Source organism: Vanellus vanellus (genome assembly GCF_965231255.1).
Source record: "Vanellus vanellus genome assembly, chromosome: 6".
Lineage (NCBI taxonomy): Eukaryota > Metazoa > Chordata > Aves > Charadriiformes > Charadriidae > Vanellus > Vanellus vanellus.
Window position 1 is genome coordinate 1,518,556 of NC_138911.1, and position 17,286 is coordinate 1,535,841.

Consider the following 17,286-nt stretch of genomic DNA (forward strand, 5'->3'; position numbering starts at 1 on the left):
TGGAACATCCCATCGAAACATCAAGGGAACACATACAGATTAGAAGGCACAAAGCTTAAGAGCAGGAAGGAGAAGCCAAGGGATTAAGAAATCTGAAGATGCTTCGTGTTTCCAAAGACAGTCGCACAGCAGAGCGAGGGCAGAGAAAGCAGGCGAAAGTGGGAAGTAGAAACGAAGGAGGCAGCTATGGGCTTAGCATTTATTTTAACTTTCCAGATACGCTCTTCCAGGATGAAATAGGAAATCAGCCTGTCCAAATGCTCTTGTAGCAAAGGAGCTATGAGAATCAAGACACAGAGAGACATTTAAAGCAGAAATAATGCAAAGAACGTGGATTTACTTCATGAGGACCGGGAACAGATCTGTTTCTTAAGAGAGAACAACGGAAAGCAGGAATTACCCATAATGCGATACAACAAGAACCTTAACTCTTTTGTACCTTTACTGCCTTCATCTATGGCAAGCCCAGGTCACAAGCATCAGGTATTTCCAGGCTTTTCAGAAGAAGCCTGAAAATTACAGAGCACAAACAAAGAAAAAAAAAAAAAAAAAAAAAATGCAGCATGCCAGGCTGTTTCCTGCTACAGCTGGCCAGGGCAAGGTAACCCCGTTCCCCTGGGACACAGTTCCGATGGCACAGAGAAGGAAACAGTCCCACACAATGATTGCATCTTCCAGGACATAGCGGAGGTACACCCAGGTCAGGAGTGACCTTCTAGTGCAATATCACGACCTGTTAAACATCATCAGGTCACTAGTGAAACAACGATTTATTTTTTTTTTTCCTCTCCTGAAGAGGGAGATAATTAATCCACCGTCCTCACCTTGAGTCATCTCTTCCTCAGGTAGGGCCACCAGTAGTTCCATCTAGTCTCAGAGTTTGCAGTCTCCTAACACCTCACTGCCAGGGACACAGACGATTCGTTCATTAACATTTGTAAAGTGCTTCGCAGATATAAAGCTCTGCCTAAGTGCTAAGTGTTATTACTACCCACCTTCTGCCGACACTTAAAGGCAGAAATGAACTCCTTCTGCCCGCTCTATCAACCCATGTCGGCAGCCCACCCCGGGAGGGGAGCCAGCCCGCTAGCCTCGGCCTCCCTACGCTTCAGCTCCCCTTTTTCCCTCAAAACTACCAAGTTTATTGTGCGTATTCCTGGACACCACCTTTTTAGTGGGGGTTTTTTGGGGGTGCGTGTGCGGTAATTCAGCCTCACCCCATGGATTGCAACAGTGAATGATCTGATGACACTTCCACAGCTGTTCTGTACGAGCTCCTGAACCATACAAGCTCTGGGCGAGGGGAACACCACTGCTCTTTTCTGACGGAACTATAAAGAAAAAAGTAACTTCACCGTGCTCAGAACAAAAGCATTTTTACCTTTACAAATTACTTTGGATTCAGAGGGGCTTCTTCCCTCCAATTCAAGACAGTATAGAAAAGGTCACCTTCGGAACCTAAACCACAGGGACAATATTTTACTGCCGGTTTAACGAAGCCCCTGCCCTTCTGAAGGCTCTGTAATTCATAAGGAGAAGGGGACACGGTAGCGCACGCTAAATTGTTGAGCCGGAGTTCGGCACCTGGACACAAAGTCCAGTTCACCTGAAATTATTTACACCAAACAACACTGGCCAGAAAGCATTTCCACTCTGACTTGATGGCATTTGATGCCACTCGTTTGTGTGGCCCCCAGGACAGCCAGCCCTGCCCCATGCCTGGGGCTTCCCAAGACTGCTCAATGAACACTGCTGGAGGTGAGGGATAACATGAACCCAGGGATTTGTCATGAGCTAGGCTCCTGGGAGCATCCTCCCGCAATGGAAATACCACAGCTAAGGAGGGGAATAACATCTCTGTGACTATAAGGACATTAAAATAGGAATTTCTTTTCCAGTGAGGGAGGACAGAGCTCCAGGGAGACCGACTGGTAACTCTGCCAAGCTTTGATATGAAGGTGTTTTGTCAATTAAAAGGCCTTCTACAGGTCACGGTACGTTAAGCTTTCTAGATAAGTAGTTTCTCTCCTGCTCCCATCATCGGAAAACGCCTGCCCGGATGGGTCCAGCAGGCTCCTCCGGGCACCGAGGCTCTGCACAGCAGCGCTCAGGTAGTTTTCCTCGTGACTTGGTCAAGCTTTGCAATGCGGCGTTGCGCAACCGAGAGGCGGATGAGGGAGGGTGGGTGAGGGATGGAGGCAGCTTGTCCATCCGCTTTAAAAGTGAGGGACTTGCAATCATACCTGCCCATCCTCTCTCCCCCTCAGTCCCCAGAGGGAACAGAACAGGAAGGAGAGAATGAACATGGGTTTTGCTTAGGGAAAAAGCCTCCCTGTTTGCTTAATAAATACCTTCCAAAAAGCTTAACAGCTCTGTAAACATACAAGAGATTTCAATACTTCGTAAAAGTTCATCTTTTCCCTGAACTCTCAACGACAGAGGATGGCACTGATCTGCAATTACTGCGTATGGGTGGTGTGAGGACCCAGCGGAATCCAGGAGAGGCTCCCAGGCTCCGCAGGGGCCCAGCAAATAATGCTGGGTGTTGAGAAGACTGTTAAAATTTTCCAGTCGATCCATCCGTGCAGCTCCGAGATGAGAATTCTGTCAGTCCTGCAGGAACGTCGCCAGCTCAGAGTGGTCCAGGGAACCGAGAAGCGATGACGGTGACATCCAGGAGAGCTCTTTCTGGCAAAGCAGGGATGTGGCAGAGGGCTTTGGCTCTTCAGAACAGTGTCCTTTCCCTCTCAGAAGCAGCCCGGTGGTCACTGAACACAGAAGTACCCAAGGGGAGAGAAAACACAGTGCCAGCCCCATTCTTGCTGCGCCTGGCCAGGGGAGGGGAGACTGCATTTGGGGAGAATACAGCCCCAATGGCTTTAAAAGAGGAGAATGTCCTACAAAAGCGATCCCCATGGAAGTGTGACGAATTGGATCTTGGGCCAGATTTGACATGGTAGTGCAATAGGGCCCAAAGTCTCAATCCGCTCATTTCCAAAACCACTGACACGGTACCAAGGGGGTGAGCTGGCCTGGCCCCCTTGCTTCTGTCTATCCGATCCTCGAGCTTCAGAGAATCCACCACTTCAACCCCAGAGGATTCCCTGAAGTATCTCACTCCCAAACTCAGCAGGTGCCCTGGGGCAAGGAATCTGCCTCTGAAACGAAAGGAGACAGGCTGAGGTAGGGAACTTGCATCTACCTTTTGCGACTCAGACCCTTTCAGTGTAAGCAGGCCTCGTGAGGCAACGCTTCTTCTCCCAGCTGCGAGCATGGGACTCCAGCACAATCCTCCAGACACCAGTGTGCCACCACTGTGTCACCCCAAAAGGAACGTTTCCAGCTGTCTCCTCCGACCCAAGCTGCCCGATGACCACCTCCTCCAAATATTATCCCAGCACTCAGCCTACGGGATCAGCTCTCAGAGCCGCACCCCTTTATCCTACACTAGAGGGCCGAAATCATGAGGTCGTCCTGCTTGGCAGGGCTGGTTACGTGCCCAGAGGGGGTAGAAGTCCGGATTTTGTCAGTGGCCAGGCACTCCTGGCTGCTCACGCCCGTGGGAGTGATGTCCATGAGTTCTCCAGATGAACTAAGGGGAAAAGAGGGTGAGACAGAGATGCCCGACGAAGGATCTGTTGAACCTGCAAACAACCTCGGGGGCTTTGGGACTAGGTTGGGTTCGTATTGTGCCCTCAACAGGATCTCCTGATCACTGACAGACTTGGGCATCTCTGCAAAGTCACTGGAGCTGTCTGACACCATCATGCAGTAGATGTCCTGGAAGGAGCTGCTTTTGCTATCCAAATTAAAGAGGCTGTCTATGAACTCCGCAAACTCCAACACTTGGGGACTGGGAACGTCAGTGAGTCGACCGTTCTGGAGGGACAACTCCTCACGAGGGGCTAAGGAAACGCGGTCCCCCTCACTGCTGGCCCCCTCCTCGCTGCACCGTCGCTGGGGGGTAGTACCGCCGCTGTTGAGGACATTGTCGGGGGCCTGAGTCTCCTGGGAATGCTTGGAGAGGCTATCGGCAGCCAGCAGCTCTGTCCGGGAGCTGAGGGAGGGGTTCTCCTCAGGGATAACAGGGTCTATGTAAAAGCAGTGCGTCTCATCCTTCTCCATGACAGCATGGAGGCTGGGGGAGCCCCGGATGCTCCGAAAACCAGAGGAGCGCCTTGAATCAAAGCTGTAGATGGATTCATTGTCCGAGAGGCTCTCCATGGTCGCGAGAGGGGCACGACGGTCCTGCAGCTCCACAGAGAGACGTTCCTTTGTGTCCAGGAGAAGCAGCTCCACGGGGTCTTTCTGCACAGGAGAAAGTGGCTTTGTCTCATAAAACCCCTCCAAGCTAATTTCAGAATGGGACTTGCTCCTGCAATGAGAAACACACAACGTGAGGCTGCATCAACTCCACAGAACGGCAGGCTGTGAGAACAGCCGGAGGAACCGGGTCTTGGGCAGAGAGTTCCTCATACACACTGAGGGCACATGTCCTCGCTCTAACCAGAGCCATCCTCAACAGCAAGAAACCTCTTATCTCTTCGTCCTCTCAGTTGAAAATATTAGGTACAGCTTCTTCCCTCTGCAAGCTCAGGGTTTTGTCCTTCTCTCCCTTTTCTCCTGGCTAAGCATCTTCCCTCTCAAGCACCATTTTCACTTCGGACCATGGTTCTGCTCCCAGTGAAACCTGCAGCGCTTCTCACTGAAGCGCCCAAAACTACGGTCCAGTCTCCACACGTGCAGACGAACCCCTCTCTCACCCAACACCTCTGTGTTAGAGAGGATTGCGGCAAGAGAGGTTGAAGGACTTTATGGTTCACTTACTACTTTCTCTTTCTTGTCACACTCTGGAACCACTCCGTCTCATGCCTTCCCCTCCTCCATGCTGGCAACCCCTACCGTACTACCACAAACACCAGGAAGCCGTTAGAGCATTGTCCATGACCAATTCAGGCACCATTTCAGGCAGCAGACTTTAAAACAGGTGAAAAAGCAATTTACTGATCTTAAGACAAGTAAAGATCTTCTGAAAGACTCCAGGCAATCTAAGACTTTAAAAGTTCGGGCAGGCGCCTCCAGAAAGACACTGTGTCAAAGACACAAGGCAGGAGGTCCCCACGCCAGGCACACACAAAGCCTGTGATTGTGACTTCAATAGAGTGGTGGTGATCTGAGAACAGGTTTCAAGAACCCCAAAAGAGGGAGTCTGACCCGGTAAGCTGGCTCTAACCTTGAATGAAAACACAACCAACCTACAACCGTTTCCAATCTAGCACTTCCCTTAAGCCTCTCTTCCTCTCCCTGTTGCTTTCTCTCGCGTTTCTCAGAATTCCCCCTCTGCTCTCGCTCTCCTCGAAAGGAAGCGGCTCCTTGGCTCTGTTCTGGCATGGAAACTGCAGCTCTTCTCCCTCCTGCTTGACCTAGTTCATCTTCTCAGCCTTATCGTAGCCTTCACAAACGTGGGCCGATCCCTGTTCCTGCTGTTTCATCACAGCTGCGGCTCTGTTTCTACGGTCTCCTTCACTGTCTCTAAGCGTTCGCTTTCTCTGTGACAAGAACTTTACCATTTTCATATTATTTGGTGTCTTATCTTTCTTCTAAATTTAAATCTCACTCATGTTATTCTCAAGGATACTCAGCTGTCCATCACTCCGCACAGACCATCTCACCCTGTCTCTTCCCACGCACACAGAGCTTCTCGTTGGGTCTCTCTACCTGAAATCTCCATAGAAGTGCTTCCCTTGCAAAGAAATAATCCTCTCCCACACACAACGTTGTCTTCTGTTTCCACTCGCTAGTCCAATTTGCTATCTCTGACTACAAACCATCTTCCTTCTCTCATCTTCCTTGTTTCGTTTGCAAGTTTGCCCTCTAAAATGCAATTCTGTGATTCAAGTCATGTGTCTCAACTTTGAAATAAGTCTTTGCCTATATTTTTATATTTATTTTCTTCACTTCTGGCAAGTCCGTGGTCCTGCAACACCTCAGATGTTATCTGAAAATCTGCAAGGAGTCTTTCTGCCATTGGCTCCTGGAGGAAAGCTGTGTACATACACCACAAAGAACGAGCTCTTTTCCAAACCATTCCTTTGTATACCTCCTCAATGTTCCTCCACCCTTTGGCCTTTGCCAAACTGGTGATGTCAGCGCTCAGTGATGCTCCGTTTTCAGAAAACAACCCCTTCAGCACTCAGAACGTGCCTTTTCCCCTCGCCTGCTTTCCACTGGACTGAGCTTCCTGCTCTTGCTCTTCAGAAACAGGACACCAACTGCTCTCCTCTCACCTGTACCCATGTTCCCAGATTGTCTTGTTTATAATGTCACACAAGTCACATCATAAAGTAGCTTTAATGCATCTCTGTTGGTAACTTCATAGCTTTCACTGCTCCTCAGCTTTTGAGAACCACCATATAGGTTATCTTTGGGCACATAAATCACACAGGAAAACCGAAATTTGGCTGCAAGACTGCAGGTTTTGCTTTTACGATTTCAGGGAAAATCCCATTTGTCTGGATAAGGAGAAAAAGGAGTTTCTTCCATACCCTCAACTTCGAGGTTCTCCTGACCTTGCTGCACTCACAGATTCTTGAGCAATACACAGGATTTCTCTCCCCCAACATGACCCAAGACATAGTGAAGCTAAGTAAAAGGCCCAAAGGCAGCCCTTGGATATCTATCCTTGCCACAAACATTGATCACAATGCCCCAAGAGAAAGAGAACCCACGCCTAAAGCCAACAAACCCTTCAAAGAAATCAAAGATATATCTTTACTTGGTACTGCTGTTCCTTCTGTCCACCGTTATGGCTCCGGTTCCGATCTGCACTGAGGGTCCACTAGGTAAGGGCTGACTCTGGAAGATCAACTCTGGGGTGAGATCCACTTCTGTAGGACTCACCATCACTTTGGCTGCAGAAAGTAAAGCTGTTTTCCCCTTGTTGTAATTCTCCAAGACCTATTCAAGGCAAGCAGAGGAACAGTAGTGCTTGAGCCAGCAGCTTTGCTGTTCTCAGCTCAGGACTTTCAAAGGGCTGGATTTGCCTCTTTCTTACCAACACCTTCCACAAGCACAGGGACATAAAGGATTATATCAATGAATTCAGACATAACTATCCTGTCGGAATGCCCTGCTGGGAACCCAGTGCTGGGAAGGTGACTGGCAGGAGCAGCCTTCAGACCAGCAGGGCAGAGGAGACTTGGCTAGATCTCCACGGTAGAGCCACATGGCTCAGAAGTGTAGCTTAGTGACAGAAACCCATTCCACAACCTTTATACATAAGCTCAATCGCCCTTCAGACTAAGAGGGGCTGCAGCCGCAGCACAGAGCATTTTTGTCACAGCTTGGATTTCATAGAATGGTTTAGGTTGGAAGGGACCTTGAAGATCATCCAGTTCCAATCCCTTGCCATGGGCAGGGACACCTCCCCCCAGCCCAGGCTGCTCCAAGCCCCGTCCAACCTGGCCTTGAACACCTCCAGGGATGGGGCAGCCACAGCTTCTTGGGGCAACCTGTGCCAGGGGGTCACCACCCTCACAGGAAAGAATTTCTTCCTGATATCTCATCTAAATCTCCCCTCTTCCAGTTTGAAGCCATTCCCCCTCGTCCTATCACTACATGCCCTTGTAAAAAGTAAAAAGATGGAGATCTACATTCCATTTCCAGACCTCATTACATTCAACTCACACCTGTGCGTGACTGGCCCAGAGCACAATCCTCTTTCCTTCTCCCCTCCAAAGTAAACGGTCTCATGCATTTAACCAGCCAGCTCTCCGGGCAAGGACTACCTGTCCTCTGTACATAGAGACCCATGACAAGGCTCTCATCTTATTAGGCCACTAACTGCCCTTTGATCCTAATTCTCTGCATTACCTTGTTGAGCCCTTCCATGACCACATACGGGAGGTGTTCGTGCAACATCGCCGGCGAGATGATCACTTCGTTAAACGCCTTGTTGTCACCCCAGATAGCAAAGTAAGTGGGATCCTCTTGCTCGCAGCAACTGGAAGAGGAGTTGGGATCCAAACAGAAGGGAAAACGGAGCAGGAGATGAAAGAGCAGGCCAGTATTTTGGCATGCAAAAGAAACGGCAGGTTGCAGAGACAGAAAAAGCAACAGGAGGAGAAACAGAGGGAGAAGATATTAAAGTACACACGCTGCTGCCATTGCTCCACAACTCTGCACTAGCCAACAGTGACACAACTATCTATTCTGACAGCACAGACACAACCACCGTCACCATAAGACAATGAAAAAAAAACACCTCCTTCATAGATGGGTTCCTGTCGTGGGGAGTCTTTTCCAAAACTAAAACCCATGGGCTGACTTTGCAGTTCTGCGCATACTCACCAGCACTGCTCTGCAGGATGATTGTGCACCACATGGATGATGCGGCCCGGTGGGTACAGCGGTGTGCTTGCAGACAGGGCAATAGTCAGATCGCTGGGATGGGTCCAGAGGCGATTACTCGTGACTGAATTTTCTTCCGTCTCTTCAGGAAGCTCTGACTTGGGTATGCACTTGGTGGCGCCCACAATGATTCGCCACTGTTCAACACAAGAGAAAGGAGGGAGAATATTGCAAAGAGGAAAAACATCAGAGAAAAGCAGAGTCATCTCACAAACACTATTGGTAGGGTTTAAACTGAATACCTAGTACCAGAGAAGAGAAAAAACAGGTCTTGTGCCCTGATTGCTTAAATAATAGACCCAGAGATAGAGATAACCCTGCCCAGAAAAGCTGTTTCTGCCTTTCCCAATTTAAACGTTAGAAGTGGCAACATCTCATCCTTCCTTCTTTTGCTGGAGTTTTTTGTAGAGTTAGGGATCCAGAGCAAGCAACAACTTATCCACCAACTAGGAACTGACTATCTTCCAGGATAAACAAGGTAGATGGAATCTGAATTTTTAATGTACAAAAATAAGCAAAGGACTATACAACATAAACAGACAAAGATTTTGTTTAGGCCTTTTCTTTACGCACTAAAAGAAATCCTAAAAAAACCCAAATTTAACAAAAAACCCATAAGCCACACCACAAAAGCCACAGAATGATAACACGAAAAATAAATGTAAGCTCAGTTTTCTCCCTCTACAGGTGATTTCTACAATATTTTACCCCTAAAAATCTTAACAACTGACATTTTTTCCATCTCAGGGTAACGGTAAAGAAGCCTGGGGAGGAACAACGTTCCACATTTATCTCCACAACATTAACAGACCGCTTAGCCTAGAACAGCACCACCCAGACAGCACGCAGCAGTGCCTACAAGCAGACCAACTGTTGTGCTTCCTAGCCCGTTACCATTTGTTACTGGCCAAGAAAAGCTACAGTTGGAACGCAGACTTCAAAACAGGCTCAGACGAGAAAATTTCCTGCTCGGTTGTTTTAGACCTGCGATGCTGAACTCGCAGCACGTGAGCCAGAATCATCACGCAGCCTGCAAACAGAGCGCAGCCCTTCGCCCTGACCTCTCCAGCTGCCTTCCAGCTCTTGCCGTCACTCCTCCGCTTACCTAAATAGCAGTGACAGTGGACCTGGAGGGCAGGAGAGGTCTGCAGTGTTGCTATGTCACGCTAAAAGTTTACTGTCACTGCTCAGAGACTCACCTTCAGGTGTCTTAATCTTTACTCTTACCTTTGGTTTGTTACTTCTTTGAAGAACATCCAGAAGCTGCCGGCGAAATCCCTCCAGCTGAGAGAGACCGATTCTGGAAAAAGCAGAAGATGTGTTTACACCAGCTGGGCAGGGAACAGGACAGTAGGGACACACAACACAGAAGAACAAGGAACTACACTACAAAAGATACTACGGGAATGCAACAACGCCATAATGCAGATCATTTCAGAGGTGGGTTGTGGCATCACTCAGCGCCAGTAACCAGGGTTAAGAGGCCACAGGAAACCAATCGGCACCATAAACAAGTATGAAGTGGAATAGCAGAATCAGATCAGTGAAGGCAGGTATGAGAGAGGTCAATGAACAGGAAAGGACGGAGATGATGCAGTCACAGAAACAAGCGAGCAAGAAACAAAGTACAGGATGACACAGAACAGGTAAATTAGAAAGATGGCACAGAGCTATATGACAGCACTAAACAGATTACAGGGTGGACAAGATTCTGTCATACAGGTTAGCAAAAGACATATTCAATACCATTTAGTGCATTCCCTCCACGGAATTCTACATGCCTTATACTGCAGACAGAAATGTCACCATTTATCTGAGGTCACACAACAGAGCAGAAGCAAAAGTAAAACGCGGGTTGTCTGGCTCCTAGTCAAATGCCCCGTTCAGCAGAATGCGTCCCAGGAGATGATGAGAGGTGAGAAATGCCAAGACACGAGAAATGAGGGAGCTGGTTCAGAGATACGAGATGATATGGAATAGGTATTCAGGGACAAACAGTAAAAAAATGAGGTGACAGCACATCTAGTACGGTGCAGAGCGTGAAGAGGTCCGAGATAACACAGGCAGCCAGGAAGATGGCATCGACATGTCAGATACCACAATGAGTGTAATTACAGAGACAGGATATTCACCCTTTTCTTTCATACAGACAGAGACGGGGAGGGATATGCTTATCAAAAGGTGTGTGAAACACCAATGTAGGTGTCCGGGTAAAAGACGCAGCAATACAGGTAACTAAGAGGACAAGTAAGAAGCATACAAGGACAGGTAAATGAGAAAACTGGAGACAGATATGACCAAGGTGTTTCTGATAGGAAACGGGCGACTTTGGCATAGAACAGCAGGTACTCATCAAGAAATTCAGACACTTCTCAACTTGCCTGGGCACTAGATCTTTGCCAAGCACGACTGCAGTCACAAACTCTTTTGAATACTCCATGGCATCCTCACTGGAAGAGAAACAGGACCGAGAAGAAGCAAACAGTGTTTCACTAGCAGCAAACTGCACTTCATTCCCAGTTTGCCACTGGTGTCTGAGAGGTTACCAAACAGTGAACCGGGGTCCCAAAAACCACAACCCAAACTGCTCGAGGCTTTTGGGACTTACACCCCACTAAAGAAAAGCCTGATAGTCACATCCCATGCCCCAGACAACATTATTCTGTAATGGCATAGCTCGTACAAACAGAGCAGCTCCTTCGTCCTTACCTGAATATGCCTCTGAATATACTTGGAAAAGGAAGTACTCTAACTCGATGCCTCAGAGTTGTTTTACTTATAGTTTGGGAGTGGCCCGGACAGCAGAAAGGAAGGAGAAGATATTCCACGCTCCTGAGACTACTCTAAAAAGACAGTGTAGAACCAAGATGGCCACTTTCTGCAGCAACCTGGGTACCAAGAGGGAATTAAGGGTTCCACTCAACAAGCTGGTTCTGCAATCAGCTAACTTCCTAGAGATCATCTTCCGAATCAGTCGCCACAGACAGATGCCACAGTGTCGATCTAGAGATGATCCTGGGCAGGACATACAGTGCCAAAGTGTAGCAGTCAGAGGCACCTCCTCGAACCGAGACAGTTGAGGTGACACAGCACAGCATGGCCCATGCTATCAAGGCATCTCAGGATTGGAAGCTCTGAGCAGAAAGTTATAAAACTCCCAGAAAACATTCTGCAGAGCCATTAATCTACAGCTGCAGAAGACCAGGGATTACCATCATAGCAAGGCACACCAATGTCCAGATTCATTAGCAGGATGGTTTGAAACCCTCGGCTGCTCCTAGAACACGATGCTATAACTATAACTAGAAGCTTCTGATAGTCCATAGCTGCTTTCAAGTGCCCCCACGGTGTCCATCACAACTAGAAAGATCTTATCTCGCTTCACAGCAAACAAGTGTGATGTTTTCGCTTGGCTACCATGTAAATAACACGACCAGCAGCTCTGTTCCCACTTACAGTGGGAGGAATTCACCATACCTCTCTTCAGACAGGTGAGGCAGCTACCCTAGATTCCCCTTACAGCCAAGGGAGAGAAACAGGCACCCAAGAACAATCCCTCTGACCTGTTTTAGGCACCCGCTTCAGAATGACAGAAATCACACCCCAGAAGTGCGAGTTTCTTTGTCAGCTGCAAAAGGAGTCCAGACAACTAGATCAACCCATGCAGACATCTACATTTGGTCAAATGTTTCCCTTATTGTACATATATTCACAGCAGATGGGGAGAAGACATGCTGGCACTGTGCAGAGAATAAGGAAATTGCACCTTGTCCACTCAACTTGCATTTTCGACTAGTCCGGGTTAAATTAGAGCTACAGCCACAGACAACTAAGTCATAAACCAGAATATTTGGGAGAGTGGCCACCTGCCATCAAAATCTTAACTCCAAACACAGAGCAAAGACTGCCAACAACCCCCATCTCCTATAGACTGCCACTCCATTTTTCTGCAGGGTTCTCAGGGCAGAGACCTGTCTTCTACTGCTTCTCAGAGCATCACAAACAGGATCTGATCCAGCCACAACTACATTCCCCCCCCAGTCTCTCTCACTGGTCCTCTTGCCCCAACACCTACCTCAGCAGCCCACCTGGGGGAGAATAGGCAAAGCACTTCAGCGATGGGTACTGCGGACGCAGGAGGAAGGACAGGATGGCAGCTGTGCCAGCCCCTAGGGAATGGCCAACCACAATCAGGCCATAGTGTTTTGTTCCTCTCCCCTGAAACCAAAAAAAAAAAAAAACCAAAACAAAACAAGAAATTGAGGTCAGAGAAAGGTAAGTCCACAACCCCCAAAATCTGTCCCTTTCCCCAGCTGTCTTTCCTGTACGCCAGCACTCCAGACTCCAGCTAACCAGTTCCTCCAGCAATGGGAACTGGGGAAGGTGTGTTAGATTTTGAAATGGAAGCAGAGTTCTGATTTACACTGTTTAGTCTCAGTCACAGCGGCAGTCCCAGCAAGCTCCTGCCCTGCAATGTTGCTTGTTCTGAAGGGATGCTAGAATTCATTCTCTTCTGGTATTCTCTCCTACATCTCCAATCAGTCAGTGTTTGATCTACTGGGTCTTCCCTAAAAGAAAAATGGTAGGAAGAGAAAGGAACTATACACAAGCTGTTGGAGTTATTTAGGATTTGATATGAGCTTTTTGCTCCTCCTCAAATCTGACAGCCTTCTGATAACATCTGAGTCCAGGCTCACACATCTGAGGTCTCCTTGGTTCTAGAAGTTACTTGCTTTCATTAATGCCACCACTTGTGCAGGCTGAAAAAGAGAAATCCTAACTTGCAGTTTGAACAGTAGTCTTCTAAGTCAAGATGCTCTCAACAGCTGGCAACTGCTTAAGTAATTCAGAGACAAAACTACTCCCTGACTTTTTGTACTGTTCTTGTTATTCAGAAGGTAGAGTGCCAGGCATGGCTCAGAACCCTAGAAGTTCACTAAGACAGTGTTGGAAAAGTTTCAGTCTTGTTTTTCTGAAAGCTCTGCCAGCGTCCTGAAGGCTTTACATAGGGAGAGAGAATCCAGCACCCAACTCTCCACGGCCCCAGGTCACCGCAGGCTACGGCTGGACTTCTGCTTAAGATGAGAGAACACACAGAGAACATAAGACCAGGCCCCAAGAATGAAAGGTCTACCTTTGTGTCATTTTCCTTCTCAAGACCATCTCTAAGCCACCAGCGTGCCTGTTATGGTCAGTGAGGTGAATGCCGGGGGAGAATTAAGACGTTATACACCTCACTTATTATACTTTTCCCCTAAAAATCTGTTGCTGGCAACTGGCAGAAATAAAGTACTAGGCTAGATGAACCTTTGGTAGGACCTGGGAGGGCATTTACGTTCTGGCCATACCACTTTTTCAGATATTCTTCAAAGTTCAGCTTCAGACAGTACTTAATTTTCTACACACGAGCCAGCTGCTCCATCTCATATTAATCAAGTGCACTTTCCATCCTTGTGGGTCAGGTCCAGCTAGTTGCACTATTTTTCATCAATCAGAAGGTGGACCCCCCATACATAAAGCCACCTTCAAACAGAACAGAATATGGTGTTGGGCCACCACCACCTCATGGATGCTACAGGCTTGGGGAGGAGTGGCTGAAAAGCTGCCTGGCAGAAAAGGACCTGCGGGTGTTGGTCAACAGCCGGCTGAACATGAGCCAGCACTGAGCCCAGGTGGCCAAGAAGGCCAATAGCATCCTGGCCTGCATCAGGAATAGCATAGCCAGCAGGACTAGAGACATGGTTGTCCCACTGTACCTGGCACCGGTGAGGCCACACATTGAGTACTGTGTTCAATTTTGGGTCCCACAGTACAAGAAGGACATTGAGGTGCTGGAGAGGGTCAAGAGAAGGGAAACAGAGCTGGTGAGGGGGCTTGAGAATAACTCGTAAGAGGAGCAGCTGAGGGACTTGGGGTTGTTTAGTCTGAAAAAAAAAGGAGGCTGAGGGGACACCTTATTGCTCTCTACAACTACCTGAAAGGAGGGTGTAGAGAGGTAGGCATTGGTCTCTTCTCACCAGTTACAACCAATAGGACAAGAGGAAACAGCGTCAAGTTGTGCCAGGGGAGGTTTAGGTTAGATATTAGGACAAACTTCTCCACTGAAAGGGTTATCAAAGACTGGAAGAGGCTGCCCGGGGAAGTGGTTGAATCACCATCCTTGGATGTATTTAAAAGCCACCTAGATACAGTGCTCAGGGACATGGGTTAGAAGAGGGGCCGGTAGAGTTAGATAACGGTTGGACTTGATGATCTTAAAGGTCTTTTCCAGCATAACGATTCTATGATACTTATTATCACGCACAGGAGACAACCAAAGTATAGAGCTCCAAACATCACCATATCTTTACCAGTCAGGTAGCAATTGAGCTCTAGAGGACATGAAGAAAAAGATCCTCATGAGTAACAGCTCACTTAAGATCAATTTTCACTTTCTGGGCAGAGAGGAAAAAAAACCACCTTATAAAGAACTCAGATGCCTACGTATCTCTCCCTGTTCTACCCAACATCACAAGGCAGACACTTTAGTGTTGACTGGTACGACACTCAAGTTCCAGGGAACCACTGAGGCTTTTATCCCTCTTTTCTTTCTCCCTTGAGCTATTGCTGATTTCCCCATGGGCGCTGCTCAGGCCAAGGCGCTCTTTGGGCAGGAGAAAAGGACAGCTGTGTGACAGCAGGGAATCAGGCAGTTCAGAAGTTCCCTCCCCAACGGGGACATAGACCGTGCTATTAATGACATATAAACTAAGGTAAAGCTGCTTCGTAACATCTCTCTTGGGTTCTCCGATAGCTCTCTATCACAAGAAATGTGCACACACAGACAGTAAGTACGGCATCCCATTGCCGTCTCCAAAGAGAATCTCCATAGAGATGGGATTTTAGTTCCTGTTGATTTGTTTTTAATGTTCCCTGTCCTGCATTGCCACCAAATGGGACTTCCTGCCTTAGCTCTGCCTGAGAAGAAGAAGAAAAAAAAAAAAAATAAAAAGGAATCAGGAGCTCTGCAGTTATTGGTGGTTTCAAAATGAAAAAGCCTTAGGGGAATGAGTAACTAGTTGCCTGTCTGGCAATCTAGAGGGATAGGGATTGAAGGAAGATTTAGGCAATTAGTACAACAGATTCAGGGATAGTGTTTCAGGGAAATCTCATCTTCTGTGTAGCCTTCAAGGCTAGAAGAAAATGAATACTCACCAAGTCTCGTCCAAAAGCTTGAGAAAGCACCATTTCTTGCTCCAATTTCTTCTTGATGTACTCAGCAGAGAGCACCATTCCCTGAGGGAAACATGAGGACAGAACAGGATGTAGAGGGTTGCATATCAGCCCTGATCTAAACATCTAGCAGACACTCTACTGCTCTGAATGCTGTATAAGCTCTCGAGTGCCACGCAGCATGTGTCAGGCTTGAGGAAGAATACTGACTCCACTCCACATTAAGGAATAGACTTCATTAGGCAGATGTCTTGGCTCACCGATTACCAGCGCCATAAACTGTTCAGAGGTAATGACAGTTCTTAAATTAAGATAATACTCCAAGGCCCTATTCCTGGGCTCACGGTACAAAGTCTAGGGAAAAAAAAAAAAAAAAAACCAAACACCACAAAATAACCCACTTAAACATAAGGTTGTGTATCTGGTAGTTCAGCAGACACCGGGACCTGCAGTAGAACACAGAAACAAACTTTGATTTTCTGCATGTCAGTGCCATAACTGCAAAATTGTACTCTTCCATTTAAATCTGCGCGCAAAAGCATGAACTGGGAAAATGATACAATCACCAAGACGCTACTGGAGGGGACAAAGTGGCAGCACTATCTGTATAGGGAGAGTTACTGAGGACTGGAGAAGGCAGCAACTATTAAGGGGATTCAGCTGTCAAAGGACTTTAATCACTAATTATTCAAAGGACTTTAATCACTTTAATTCAAGGTTTTTATTCACTAGAAGCTGAGAACTGCTGGAAGATGGGAAACGAGCTGATAGTCTCGTTCTAAACGTTTATCCTCTCTGCTGACGGCTGCATCTGAAGAGGGTTTTGTCCCTCTGCGTAGTAATTACAAATGCAGTTGATCTGTTCTGAACAAGCAACGAGAATTTGGTCTGTTGCCTAAATTCCTGGTTATGCTGTTACTACAAGTTTAATTCAGTGGTAAGCAAGCCTGAACTATAAAGGCTGAAAAAATAGGGTGAACATGGGTACACAGAAATCAGCTACTTCCAATTTGGTGATTGCAGACCTCAAATAATTCACACTGCCTGGGTTGGCCAAAAACCAGGCAAGATCATCTCCTCTGCTATTTCCCATTACACCCCTACCCGAAAACAGTTTAAGTACAAAGTGAACGTTATTGAGCACTGTTTAATCTCGAGAGACATAAAAGAATTCACGGCCCCCTCTCAAAAAGCAAAAGAAATGTGGGATTTTCAAAGGCCCGAATATCAAAAACACCATCAAAACCAATCTGACTACTGAAGAGAAAGAGCAGAACACAGGTGATTCTGCTGAGCCTGTAAATGGGACATCTGTAGCGCTACCATCATTATCAAAAAGCAGATGCCACGGTATTTCATGCCTGCGTTCAGATCTCCCAGCAGCCAGCCAGCTTCTGCTGCATTCCGAAGAGTCTCCGTTTCCAACTCTAATGAGAAGTGAATGGCAGACTACTTATATAAATTTCTAACATGAATTTAGGATTCTATTTTTGAAGAGCGTGACCTAAATCCACGGTGATATTACTAATGGGCTGTTAGTCAGCCTTATAGCTACATTTTTGATAATTACAGTATATTCTAATATAGACAGCGATTTTAATATTATGGAATGAGATCTTTATCGCTGCAAAGTTACATTTAGACTTTCCATTAAAGTGGACACTG

The 17,286-nt window shown here is 47.3% G+C and overlaps 1 protein-coding gene across 1 annotated transcript in view; it reads right to left on the reverse strand.

Annotated features, from left to right (window-relative positions):
* Positions 1-3,447: 3,447 nt before the first annotated feature.
* DAGLA (diacylglycerol lipase alpha) overlaps positions 3,448-17,286 on the reverse strand; it is a gene marked incomplete at both ends in the record, with an annotated part of 32,424 nt that continues 18,585 nt past the window's right edge. The window contains 8 exons of the mRNA XM_082485232.1: positions 3,448-4,375; positions 6,776-6,957; positions 7,873-8,002; positions 8,350-8,546; positions 9,637-9,709; positions 10,779-10,859; positions 12,485-12,627; positions 15,604-15,684. Of these exons, the coding sequence (XP_082341358.1) occupies positions 3,448-4,375; positions 6,776-6,957; positions 7,873-8,002; positions 8,350-8,546; positions 9,637-9,709; positions 10,779-10,859; positions 12,485-12,627; positions 15,604-15,684 (1,815 nt within the window). The remainder of the gene's footprint in view (positions 4,376-6,775; positions 6,958-7,872; positions 8,003-8,349; positions 8,547-9,636; positions 9,710-10,778; positions 10,860-12,484; positions 12,628-15,603; positions 15,685-17,286) is intronic.